Here is a 14,026-nt window from a genome sequence, read left to right as displayed (position 1 = left end):
ATCCTGTTTCCAGAGTCAGTCACAGAACCACAATGAACCAACTGTGAGACAAAAAAAAATTAAACAGTTGAGCCTTTGCCGCCCACTCATATTTAACTTAATAATGAAATTATCAGCAGAACATTTACCTAGAATTTTCAAGGCTGGAACAATGTAGCTGAAAGGCTTAACAAAACCTAAACATCAACAGACACTCCTGATCCATCAAGGCTTTTGTATGCTTTTCATTTAATTAGTATACCTTCATATCCACAAGATTTTAAACTTTTAAACTTAATACTTTTACAAGTTCCAAGGAAATCTGTGAATGTGATTAGGAAGCCAGATATCGCCCAGATGTTGCAAAATACAGAGTCAGAATTTTTCCCATAGGCTTTTTTTCTGATTTTTGAGTTCCTATCCTACACTGGGTGAAGCATAGTTCCATTTTTTTCCTGGAGTATAAATGATGAATAAAGATAAAGAAAATAATCTTTTATTTCAGCTGCCACATTCCCTTTATTTTCTCTCTTCATCTGCTATTTACATCCAAAAATAGCTTCTTAAAAATATTCTACAGCTCAAGATAATCTCCTCAGACTGACTTAAAACAATTTATTCCTCCAGTGAAGGAAAGAATGCTTCATTCCTGTTCCTTGAACACAGCTCTATTATCCTATCTTAATGGAATAAGCCACATAAGGAGAGCTTGGTAACTCTTTCTTTTAGCTTTGGCCCAATATTTTAGATTATGATTGCTTGTATGATGCAATGAAATTATGTATTTGAAAATTGAATTATAGGTATTTGTTTTATACATAATTGCCTCTTGAAACAGCCTAGTTCATGCGAGTAGAAGTCTCTTAAGCTTTTGCTCATTGCAAAGCAAACAAAGTAGAAAGATGAAATGATAATTCCCTAAATTCACACTCTAGGAACTTGTGTCTTACACATTTGGAAATCATTCCTCTGTTCAGATTTATCCTTTATCTGTACAATTTACCACTGTAACGAGGCAAAGACTGGAAACCTAGAAGGACATACCCATGCATGTCACAGAGAGCCTGAATTAAGGGCTGACTTAAATGGACACTGAATTTCAGGTGTGTCTTTGGGTTAAGATGTTAGTTCCAGCAACTATTGAAAGCAATTATATAATGCATGATAGCTTAGCTTATATGTGTACTTTTTATCACCACAGTTTCTTATCTTTGTGCTCTAACCACTGTGCAGATAAGGAGATTTGATAGCTGCCCAATTATGAGGCTGTCTTGGAGGGGAATTCATATTTCCAATGTCCCTCAGTTCCCTCAAATTCTTTCCATCCCTTCCAAAGCCAGGAAATAATCAAGTTCTGTAGGATTGCTGATTATATGTGATTTTCCAGCCAAAGGCACTCACATAAATTAAAATAAGAACCTGATAAGTGTCCAAACTACTTAACATAAGTTTTACTCCTGTTGAGGTTCACTATCAATTGCTTTGAGGGAGTGGGAAAATAAGGTTTATGTGATTTTCAAGTATTGGCATACTAGGAAGGCTGTAAATGAGACTTATAATTTTGGTGGCTTTACAATTCAGAAAATTTTACTCCTAAAAATCACCCCAAAAATTGCATATTGTTTTTTTTTTTTAAAGGTCTGTTTAGTGATTCATACTGGGTAGAAGTTGAAGAAGTTTAAAAGTGATGGCAGTAGGAAACTGTGGGTGTGCACAGGCTGCCACCTCCTGGTGCAGCCAGTGCCTGCACTGCTCCTTTCTTCTGTACTGAGCCTGCGGTGAGCACAGAGTGGTTCGGGTTGGAAAATACCTCTAATATCCCCTCGTCCAACCCTTAGCCCAGCCCACCGTGCTCGCCACTAAACCGTGTCCCCAAGTGCCACATCCACACAACTTTTAGACACTTCCAGGAAGGGTGATTGCACTCTCTCATAAGATGGATTTGTCATTTGGGTTTGTTTGCTTTCTAACAGGAATGTGATCAAGTTCATATAGATGATGTTTCTTCAGATGATAATGGACAAGACCTAAGGTAAGATACAGAAATATTTTTTTATTATCTTTTTTAAAGATGAAATAATTTGAGCATTTACAGGAATACATTGTATTTATTTTTACTGTATTTTGGGTGTTTGCAGTACCTACAGTTTTGCAACTGATGGCTTCCATGCAGCTGCAAGTAGTGCAAACCTTTGTCTGCCAACAGGTGTAAGAGGAGGGGTTGACTGGATGAGGAAGCTGGCTTTCCGTTACAGAAGAGTAAAAGAGTTGTATAATACTTACAAGAACAACATAGGAGGTGAGTTCAATTAGCAAAACCAGCTTTGAATGCTGATCAGTCTAAGCTGCATGGTGATGAGCTGCACCCAGGGAAGGAGCCTGGGAAGCCACAGAGGGAATGGAGAGTGATATGACTGAACCAATGGCTGTTGAAAGCTACTGACTGTAAAGGCAAAGCCACATGCTCTTCTGCAGGCCAAATGCAGTTGGGGAAACAAAGCAAGCTCCCAGTTAGCTTCCACAGAGCCCATTTTCCTCCCTCAGAGCCAGCTGATTTGTTGAACCACTTAGACTACTTCAGATTTGCTGTTGTTCTAAGAAAGATATTGTATAGTTTCACAGCACAAATTGGTTGTGGATGGCCATTTCCATCCTACATTTTCATGATCTGGTTGATAACAACACTGTTGCCTAAAATTTCTGCTGGGTACCTGCTAGTCTGTTTTCACCAGTGGATGCAAGAGAATTCTATCACTGCCATGCCAATAGCCCCTTTTGTTGACTCTGGAGCTTATGCAATTTTGTCTCCAATCAGTCCAAATCTCATTTGGGACAAGAACTTTGCTGTTACTGTTTTAATTCATGGACTCACATATGTCTGCACCAGTAAATTGTAGGCAATCAGGCAGCAGAGCCAAAAGAATCTGTCCTGGATAGTCCTGTGTGCCTTGCAGAGACAGCCAACCTTCTTCTGGGGAGGGAAATGTGCCAGCTGACCCCCTCAACAATAGACTGTGGGAACAGAGAATACTTAAAAGTCTTCAATAATTGCTACAGTCACGTATTTTCACTCTCAGAAGTTCGGTCTTTCCTCACCACAGGGTGAAGCGATACGACCAAAGTGTGGTAGTAGAGGGCTGACTTTCACTTGCCCTACTTTGCCTTTCATTGGTGTTGTGAATAGAGTTGTTACATATTAATAATTCTTGAAACAGTGTTAACCAAAAGTTTACTGGGTTTTCTTTTATCTCCTGATGCATCTAAGATTCTGAAGCTGCTGCATTTCATAAAACCTTTAACAGTGATTAGAGAACAAGTCCAAGAGCATAGCACAGGGAAACACACTGAGAGGAACAAAACATTGCAAATAGAGTGCAGAAATGTGGTGCACTGGATTAAGGTTTTTATTGTCTCCCACATATCCTGCATCTGAAATATAAGCCATCCTTAATGGGCAGGTTTCTTCAGTCATCCTCCACATCTTAGCCTTTTTAATGATTTTTGTAGCTTATCTGTATTTGTTTATTTCAAAAGAGCTGCTAGAAATTATCAGAAGGCAAGATCAATCCATTTATTTTTAGATTATTTCACTTCTGATTTTTCAAGACAGTCATCATCACTTGCAGGGTGTGAAAGAGAAGAGGGATACTAAAGTTCAGGAAGCCTATTTCCCTGCTCTTCCAAATCTACATTTAAAATACATTGGTTCCAGCAAATTCATGTCTCAACATTCAATAGGCTGGGTATTTTTCAACGTCTGACAATTTATACCCAAAAAGAGATTTTTGAGGACCATCTTTTAAGAACCAACTGAGATATGAGAACATAAGATGTGCAGCCATTTCAGGCTCTAAATGCTGTAAAAGGAGCCAATTACAACAGGACAGAAAGAGCATGCCATCAGCAAACAAATGTATTTTTGTATGTGTACTATCTGCAGAGTCATAAGTAGGGCAGTTTTAAACAGTTTATTCTAAAGTATCTTCTTTGGTGACCATCTTCACCCAATGACATGGATCTCCTTTTCACTGCCTCTGATAATTTCAGAATAAGGTATGTGGGAAGAGCTGGTTTAAAAATATGTCTTTCTGAAAGGAATACTTTGATATGCAGCCTGATACATAAAGAAATGCAACTAATTATTATTATTATCTAAAATACTATCTGACATTCCTTACTATGGTGAAGTACAAATAAAATCTACAATTTCCTGGTCGTTGAAGACAATAGATTTTCTATGTGATATTTTTTTCAAGTTGTAGTGGAATTTAAAATAGAAACAATGACCATAAACCCCATCTGATATAGAATTTAATTCTATTTTTTCTCATTTTTCTTACATTAAAGGACTCCTGGGTCCCGCTAAAAGAGATGCATGGTTGCAATTAAGAGCAGAGATTGAAGCTCTGACAGACTCCTGGCTTACAAATGCACTTAAATCGTTATCAATTATCAGCACAAGGTATGTATCTGAGTCTGCTGTAAAAAAAGTTTCTAGACATGTAATGGATATTTTTTACATTTTAGATTACAATAAATTAGTGCCTTTAAAGAACAGAACAGGTCTACTATGACTTTTGAGTAGGACACAGAAAAAGTGGAAAGTGGTTTAATTTATCCTGATTCCAGCATTTACTGAAGATAGTATGAAATGTCATCTCAAATGTGTGTACATTTAAAGTGTATTGTAGAATTCTGTAGCAGCTTTTAATTTATTGCCTTGTGGACAGCATTCTCTGAACTCCACAGCTCTCTGTTCTGTCCTTCAGTGTTTGTGCCTATTTGCAGTGCTACCTAAATACTGTACAGATACCGTAACATAAGGACATTTTTCTTCTGTCCTTCCAAGCAAACCAGTTTATCTTAGTATAAATCTTAAGTTTTCACAAGAGCAAAAATCACTTTTGACTAAAAGTCTGAGTTCCCAATATTGAAACATAAAACGTATTGTTCCTCTGAAACAATAAAACTGTGAACCCTGCTGCTGCTTAGTAAGCAATGCAATGTGTATCTTACCAGAAATCCTAAAAAAACCTAGTTTCAAACCACAAAAAAGAGCAACATTAAGTCATCTTGCTTTCTGATCATGTCTGGAAAAAGACTTAGTGTCAAGTGGAAAGAACAAACTTGGAAAGACACAAAAACAATTTCAACATAACAACTTTTACAATATGCTTATCTCTTAATTGTTTATTTAACAATGTGTGAAGCACTTCAGGAGGAAAAAAGTAACAAATTTGTGTGAGCTGTTGTGTTTAGCTCTGCATTTCTTTCTGAATTGTTACTCTTCAGAGAGACTTTTGCAGTTGAGCATTGGTGGACGAGTCTGGAAGACTGTTATCCTTCACTCAGGATTGTTAAACAATAGTCTTTTGTCATGTCTTCAAGTAACTGTACAACTGTAAACCTTCAGAAGCTACCTGTGAGTCAGCTAAACATTCCTGATATGTTATAACAGGAAATTGAGATACATAAAGGTGAAATTAGCAGCCTGGGGTCTTGCTTGGAATTTGTGGAAATGCCAGGAGGAAAGCTCACAAGCATTTACTTTCAGCTCCATGTCCACATCATGGTCATGTTCCAGCCTGTGAGGGCCTGAAGTAGCTCAGCTCTGAGTTCTCTGGCCTGCACAACTTCTCCATTCAAGTTTCCATCCTCACCACTCAGTGCTAGCTTATTTACATGATCATTCTTATCTCTCCCTCTCTTCAGAGATATTCTTACTCTTGAAACTTGAAGAAAGCAATGCCATTGTGGAGAAAAGTCTAGATAAAAGATAGATAAAAGAGTAACAAATTATGTTTCTATATTATCTAGACTCTTTTATTTTGCTGGTAGCTGCTGACAATTAATTGCCAGCATGAAAATTACGCTTTCAAAGCATTCAAATAACTTGTTTTGGAGGTTGTTGATGGTCTTAAATATCTGTATTTATCTATATTAAATATCTGTATTTTACTAGACCCCTCTTCAAAGACCTGATTCTTTATAAGCCAGTGTGGAATATTTCCTACAAATCGGGCCTACATAATTTTAAAGGCTTTCACTAGGGGTTTTATGTACATTTTCTGTAAGTGATGGTGCTGAGCAGCTCTACTGTGTGAATGGAAGTAAATATTGAGGGATCCTTAATATGCTCTCCACAGCTGGTTCACCTCATCAACATTTGGGTCCTGTTTTAAAACTATTTAAACTTAAACTGTTTCTCTCATTTTAGGAGTAATTGTGTGAATGTGTTGGTAACAACAACCCAGCTTATCCCAGCACTTGCAAAAGTTCTACTATACAGCTTAGGTGGAGCTTTTCCTATTGAAAATATATACAGTGCAACCAAAATAGGTAAGAAAGATATTCTTTCATCCATTCTTTCATCCACTACAATGCATTACCTTTTTTTTCCCCCAGTAATGGATGTATTCCAAAACACTTCACTGACACTTAGCAGTTTTAGTTACAAGATTTAGGCGTTGCATGTGTTCAGATGTGTTTATGTCAAAGAATTCCAAATTCACCTTATTTTCAGTGATGCTTAAAGGAGTAGAGATGCTGATTAAAAGCCTCAGTATGGTCCAGAAAACAAAAAACTTGCAGAAAAGAATGAAGATAAGTTTTTTGTGAATTCAAATCTGAGAAGATATTCTGTTAAATTAGCCTCTGCTCTGACCTTCAGCTCTATGCAAGCCAGGCCAAGCTTCACAAACCTTTTCCTGAGCCATGGTATGTCAGTGCTGGGAATGGCAGCTGTTTCTGACAGAACCTGTGCTGCTGGATAACAAAAGGGCTCTTCCCCATTCTGTTCACAGCTGTGTCCCTTTTGTGCATTATGACTTGGAAATGTATGGCTTACGGAAATTGCATGCAAAACTGTAAACCAAGAAAAGCAGGCATCCCTGTGAAATGTGATGCAGCATACAGTGACTGATAATTTTGCAAATTTTACCAATCATCAGTTCAGGAATGCTTCATATCTATATCCATGACAACCTTTATAGCATGGAATGCGTCACTTCATTGACAAAAGCATTGCAATATGTTTCATAAATTATTTTCACAAGGGAAAAAGCAGTGCATATTCTAGCAGTGGCAGGCAGAACTATTACCTCAGTCATCATTTAATTACGTTTTTTCATTACTACATCATTCATTGTTGCAGATACATTAGAATTAAAATTTCTACTTTCCTTGTAAGAATATTATTACAATCATAAGGAAATATTTAAATTCAATTATTCATTTGCTAACCTATTCATTTTTACAGTGCTGCTAATTCCTTCATCTTAGTGGCTTTCCTGTAATGATTAAGAGACCTAGTTTTACCTGAAATGTGTTATTAAGGGAATACATTGCTTCTTACCAAATTTGGCTCTAAATCCCAAGGTTGGGAACTTAAAAGTAGTAGTAGCAATGTCTTACCACTGCAAAAACCCTCTGTAAGGCTTCACCATAACTCACTTGATAGTTTGAATAAACAGTGCATTGTTTTTCAGGCAAAGAGAGCTGTTTTGAGCGTATAGTGTCCAGATTTGGCACTAACATAACTTATGTTGTGATTGGAGATGGCCGAGATGAGGAACATGCAGCTAATCAGGTAACTTCACTCTGAACTCTTATCTCATTTATCTTCCAGGAAAAGAAAGTTGCTTTGAACGAATAATGCAAAGGTTTGGCAGAAAAGTAGTGTATGTTGTAATTGGGGATGGTGTAGAAGAAGAACAGGCAGCAAAAAAGGTAACCTGTCTTCTGAAATGTTGGTGTGATACATAGCTACTAATGCAAGCCTTTCTGTTTGCATTTCTGTCAGTGTTGCACAAAATGACAAATAATTTCAGTCCACAGATGCAAACCAACAAGAGCATGATGAGATCAGCATTTAGAGTAAAATGAACCATTTGGATTCTAGCATTTGCTTTGCTTCACTTTGGAAAGAAAAAAAAACCCAAAACAAATAAATTATTTTTTAAACAGATGGAAAAATAATGCAGAAAAAAAATGTCTGACAAACTTCAAGCAAATTAAAAGACAGAACAGATAGAAAGGGTTATGATATGATATTATGGTTGGGGGTGTGTTTTTCTTAAAATGCTGAAATTGGGAATGTTTCAAGAGAAGTGTTACAGAGAATGTGGAAACATCTAAAGGACTGTGCAATTTTTTTTGCTAAGATAGATAAAGATCCATAGTTTACTGGGGCAAATATAATAAAAATGTAATTTGCTTCAAGAAAGACATATCTGCTAAAGGAAAAAGAACACAATGTAGAGATTGTGCATCAAATCTGTGTTTCCAAAAAAGAACTGTTTCCTAGTTTCCTCATGATGATTCAAGTCTAATTTCAGCAAAGAAGTTTTTAATGTTCAGAAACATCAAATTAGTAATTTGTGCTGTACTTCCCAATATAACCCATGGAAGTGTGCAGAAATTGAATTTTTTCCTCACAATGTCTGTACAGGACCAGTTATGTAAATTTTGTTGTGCTAGATGTAGCAAAATTAAGCACTATCTTAGCATTGTAGTTGGAGTGGAAACAAAATGGAAATAATCAAAATGCTCATTCCAAATGGTTCCTTAATATAGGTACAGTACTGGTGATGGGTCCTTTATAATTTTTGCTAAACAGTGGTGGTTGGATTGTGGGCTTTCTGATTGGGCATGCTTTTTCCTTAACATTGGCTATATTGCATGGATAGATGTAGAATTCAGAGAGATGGATGAATATAGCACATTTCAAATAGATCTAAACACACCATGGAGGTATGTTGTTTTTCTCTGTTCTGATGAATTACTGAAAGAGAATACTGTGTGTACCTGCATCTCTCACAGACAATGATGCTTTCTGCAATACAAATTATCTTTTCTTAAACTAGAAATGTGTTATTTTCTTATCCAAAGATATTTCTTTTTCTGCCTGGATGGAGAAAAAAATCTAATTCAGCTCTATTTTGAAGTGTTGAGTGAGAAACATCTTTTGATGGAAGTGGTATAGTCCTTTAAATGATTAGTCAGTATTTTGCAGTCAAATAAATGGAGCATCAAATGACTTCCAGTTGATGCTCCTTTGTATGGGCTTGCGTGCTAACAACAAGCAAGTAGCTCTTACTAAGTAACAGGCATTTTCCAAAGAAACTATTAAGAAAGGCTATCATCTAATTATTTTAACTTCACTTGATCTGCTAAGCTCAGATCTATTTTGGTCTGACTTTCGTCAGTACTTGAACAGCAAAAATCAATCCAGAAACACAGTGGTGTAAGATAGGAGCTGGTAATATCTAATTGTCCTTGTGTGTCATATCGTTGTGTGCCTCCCTGTGTCACAGAGTTCATCTTTCCTGACCTTTTCCCTCCTCTAACAAACACAGCACAACATGCCTTTCTGGAGGATATCCAGTCATTCGGACCTCTTGGCTCTCCATCAAGCACTGGAACTAGAGTATTTGTAACTGTGTTCTAAAGCTGGTGATCCTTATATATATACATATATATATATACATACATATATATATATATATGTATTCATATTTCAAGTACACTGAATTTTTATGTGTGATTCAATGCCTCTGGCTTTACACATATGAATTGTCTTAAGAAGGGAAGAAATATTTGGAATTCAAAATTCCAAACTGAAGAATTCAGATTGCTGAATGGAGTTAAAGCATTAGTGCTACGTAAGAAAGCTCTATGGTCTTATATATGCAACGTTTTTAAATGAATTGAAACTGTGGAGGTTGCTGGTACACACCAAGTGAGCCCTGACAGGAGTGAACAAAGGACTCGAACTGGCAAAGCACCAAAACGCATTTTCCAGCCAACAAGGTGGTGTTCAACAACATTCCTCAAAATGGGATATATTCTCAGCACTGAGGTTTGAACCAGACTTTAGCCTACCTAACCCAAAAAATCTGAATTGGAATGCACTCAGACTGTATAATGACAATCCTGTCTAGACGTGTAATTTGTGTAAATTATTGATGAAAATAATTTACTGTGACTTTATTAGCAGCTGATTTTGGAAGTGGATGCAATTTTTCTTTCTTTTTTTTTTTGGGGTGGGGGTAGGGGAGGGAAAGGGTTATATAATATTGTCTCTTTTATAAGTTTGGCAAACAGAATGTGCATATGATGTGTTGTGCCTTAAAGAGAAGACTGTGTTTGTGTGTTATAATGTAATTTTGGTTAAAAACTCTGTAGATAAACAAAAAAACCTTTGTGATAATTTTTGACATGACCAAATTTGAAATTCAAAGAAATCAAAGAGCAGGGCTGCACCAAAGAATTTAAGTATTTGTTGCAGTAAGAAAAAATAATAAAGGAAAGTTTGTGTTTTTATTTGGATTCTGAATAATTCCACTGATTTTTTGAGAAAAGTTAAGAAAATATTGGGAGGTTGATACTGGGGACCGCTACTTGGAAAGGTAAAAGAATAAATAGTGTTTAACACCTTCAGCATCATTTCTTGATTCTCCAGCAAGAGAACTAAGAGCCATATTCATTAATTACCGAGTCCACTGAAAGCCATATAGTGAGTGCATCTGCTGTGTATAGCAGAGCAAAGTTCCACCCAGCAGACAAAATGTTCAGGTGGCATTACTGGAAGGTGAAAATGTGGAGTTAATCCCAGATGGGGAATAAAACACAAGTTCATTAGGAATTAAAAATTACTAAAGAAGCTCTTATTTGTCAGATGTGGAAATGATGCTACATTTAGCATATTCAGGATCAACACAAGCTGCTGAAATTGCTGGCTTGATGGCATTGGCCACTTCAGGAGAATAATCCACTTTGGTAAAGAAAACAGCACTTTGGTAGCTTTTCCATTCTGTTCCACATTTTTGTGTATTTTGTTTTGAGTCAGCATGATTTTTCTCATACATTTTTGATTGCTCGACACAATTACACAGGGACAACCCTAAATGTTTTTGTATCAGAAATTTCAATAGCATGTCAGGCATCTGAGGAGAGGATAAGGAGGTGATTTTCATGAAGAAACATTGAGAAATATATCACCTTAACTTCCATAATTTCTATTGAAAGTTATGGTCTGTACAGCAGCAATTACCTTGCAAGTTTTGAACGTGCTGCCATATGGAAAATGAGCAAGATCCATATTGCACATAGGGCCCTTAATGTTCCATGTGCAGCTTGAGCACTCTGCAATAGCAGCAAGTGGCTCATCTCTCATGGCAGAAGGTGGAAACTACTTTTTCAAATTTTAACGCTGTATGTGGAGACACCTGAGGCTGAATGTGCACTGACTGTGTGAAGAGGTATTTGCCAGAGAAGATGTTAAAGGCAAACTCCAGGATGCCTGCACGAGCACATTAGTCAGCACTGAGGTGAAAATCCTCTGTCTTTGTGCTCTGAAGCCATCACAGGCCATAGCTACCAGGCAGTAACTTTGCTCATTTAAACTTTGTTGAGGTTTTTAACAAAGTTACTTGGTAGGTGAAAGCCCAGAGCCGCTATGAGTCCAAGGTGAAACTCCTCTATAAATTCATAAAAACAAATTTCATTGCTGTGTTGGAACTGGATATACAAGTCACCACACAACAAACTAACAATAATTTTTTATCACTGGGCTGTTTAAAGCCATCACATGAGACTCACCACATATCACTGTAGACTAGGTAGATATTTGGGTGATAGATTTGTGTGTCCAAAACAAAAATAATTATGCATACCTTCTTTGTATTTTCAGTACCTGGAAATACATTTCATAAAAATGTGTAGTACAGCTTTTTCAGTTTTTCAGGTGGGAAAAAAAGTGTTTCTACTGGAATGCAAAAGAATTTTAACCTATTCTCAAGTTCCAGCATTACATAAAAATCTCAATGTAAAAGATGTGATGAAACAAAAAATTTGTTTGGTTAACTAGCTTTTTTCTCTTCTTCTTTTTTTTTTTTTTTTTTTTTTGACATGTCATATTGTTATTTAAATGCATGAAGTAATATTATTTCTCAAGTTATTTGTTCAGCTTTTCAGTGTTCTTTTCCTAATCAAATGAAAGAACAAAAAGTAGCCCAGCAACAGCCGTTGGTTCTTATTAAAGGTTTGCAGTGCCTTCTTTGGAGTTGTGCTTAGCTTTCTGTGGCAGATATGGCTCAATTAATATATGGACTTCTAGAGAGGAGATGGAGGCAAAAGGATGGAACTTTTACAGAGCATGACAAGGTTCTATGTGCCACCATAGCAGGAGTTAATTGTTAAAACAAGTAATCCACACAAACACGTATCCAAAAAAAATTCAAGGATGTAGCTCAAAAGGCTTTGCAATACCAAAACCCTAAAACAAAATTTCAGAGAATGAATACCCTCTTGCTAAGCAAAATTTGCTATTTATCTTTAAATAAAATTGTGTAGTACATGCCTGTCTTGTAGAGAGAAATTAGTCTGATATATTTTCCTGCATGAACAATACAGAGGAGAAAATAACCAAGGCAGAAACAGGCACACCAGACTGTTCCAGATGGGCCTAAGAAGATTAAACTGAAGGTTGGTCACTTTGACATTGAGTGCATTTTAATTCAGAAGCATATTAATCAGAAACTACCTTCCCTTCAGCCTCTCCTCAACAACAAGATTGAGCATAAGCCCCCATTTGCAAGTATTTTGGGCAAATGAAACAGAATAAATGCCTCTAGCAGTTCTCAATACAGAACCTGAATGTTCATTAGGCATTTGAGTGGTCAGCTTGCAAAATACAAATATTGTGTGATTACAGTCATGGGATAGTATCTTAGACATAACTCTGTGCAGTTCAGTAAAAGAGGGCAGAAAAACCTAAAAATTACACATATTTTTAGATGCCTGTGGATATGGTGCACAAAGATATAGGTAGCAGCTAGCTCCCAGATCTGTTCCCATCCAAATCCAGTGTGAGCAGCAGTGTTTGCCTCTGAAGCAGATGCAGAGTGTGTTCCTGTGTAAGCATTGACAAGGGAGATGAGGCCAAATCAAAGTCCTCTATACAAGCACTCTTCATCTTGGGGCAGATGAAATCTTGCATCCCATCAGAACTGCACAGTTTGTGGAGAATATAGGCTTGACCCACGATAGGAAGACTAGGTTTTAGCAGTGAAGTTGTATCCAGATCCAGGGTTTCAGTTCAAAAGTCATCTCTGCTTTATAGGATTGACACCTGGCATATGCTGTAAATGAATATGGTATTTATTATCTCTGAAGAGGAGCTGAAGCGACATTAGCCAAAATCCCAGCAATAGCAGCATTTTGGAGATTTGAAGCCAAGGGTCTCTGTCATGTATTAGCAGATTATAGTTTATTAGGGCCTACCTAATTTAAGAAAAAATGTAAATTAAAATTAAAAGCTTGTAAAATTATGTACATCTTTACTATTTCTCAATAAACACACATGGAAGTGTCATTTTCTGCACTATACAATGTTGTAAGTTGTTTGGTTTGTGGTTGAAAGATGCAGTGTCTCTTACAGGAGCCCAGTGTGAGCTGGGACTCTGACATCCACGCTGCCCTTGTCGCTCATGCCTGGAGAAGCTCTGAGCCCATGTATGGGTCTGGTAGACACTGGCTCACCTGTGGGTTGTGCCTTGCTGCTCCACATGCAGCCTGAGAGACAATTAGCAGCTCTTGCAGTGTCCTTGAGACCAAACACAGGAAAAAACAATTTGATGATATAGACATGCAGTGTATGCATCTAAATCCCCATGTCATTCACTCACTAATGTTATGCTAATACCTTTATGGTCATGGGTTGTTCAGGAGACAGACTGGGCTACTGAGGAGCAAGTAGCCTGTCCAGTTGAAGATCGCCCTCGTGAAACTCTAAATGTTTTTGAGAGCAGTACTTTATTATTTTAGTGAGTTGCTGTATTTCATTTTGAGTCAGCCTCTCCACAGTCTGCTAGCAGAGGCCAAAGTGGGATCACAGAATTGCCAGCACACTTAGATGTGACATTGCAATCTTGGGAACCATGTGGCAGAACCTTGGTAGCCACAGTGATTCAGCCACAAGAAGCAGCTTGTAAGTAGTGGACTTCTTTGCATGGGGTGAGATTAAAGCATGTCTCTTACAAACACA

The 14,026-nt window shown here is 37.1% G+C and overlaps 1 protein-coding gene across 1 annotated transcript in view; it reads left to right on the top strand.

The window, feature by feature from the left end:
* EYA4 (EYA transcriptional coactivator and phosphatase 4) overlaps positions 1 to 9,416 on the top strand; it is a 121,832-nt gene extending 112,416 nt beyond the window's left edge. The window contains exons 14-19 of the mRNA XM_058019787.1: positions 1,953 to 2,011; positions 2,118 to 2,278; positions 4,327 to 4,441; positions 6,197 to 6,318; positions 7,467 to 7,567; positions 9,336 to 9,416. Coding sequence (XP_057875770.1) covers positions 1,953 to 2,011; positions 2,118 to 2,278; positions 4,327 to 4,441; positions 6,197 to 6,318; positions 7,467 to 7,567; positions 9,336 to 9,416 — 639 coding nt within the window. The remainder of the gene's footprint in view (positions 1 to 1,952; positions 2,012 to 2,117; positions 2,279 to 4,326; positions 4,442 to 6,196; positions 6,319 to 7,466; positions 7,568 to 9,335) is intronic.
* The last annotated feature ends 4,610 nt before the right edge of the window (positions 9,417 to 14,026 follow it).

This window comes from Melospiza georgiana, chromosome 3 (assembly GCF_028018845.1).
Source record: "Melospiza georgiana isolate bMelGeo1 chromosome 3, bMelGeo1.pri, whole genome shotgun sequence".
Classification (NCBI taxonomy): Eukaryota; Metazoa; Chordata; class Aves; order Passeriformes; family Passerellidae; genus Melospiza; species Melospiza georgiana.
Note: the sequence above shows the minus strand (reverse complement) of the source record. Positions and strands in the feature narration are given on the sequence as shown.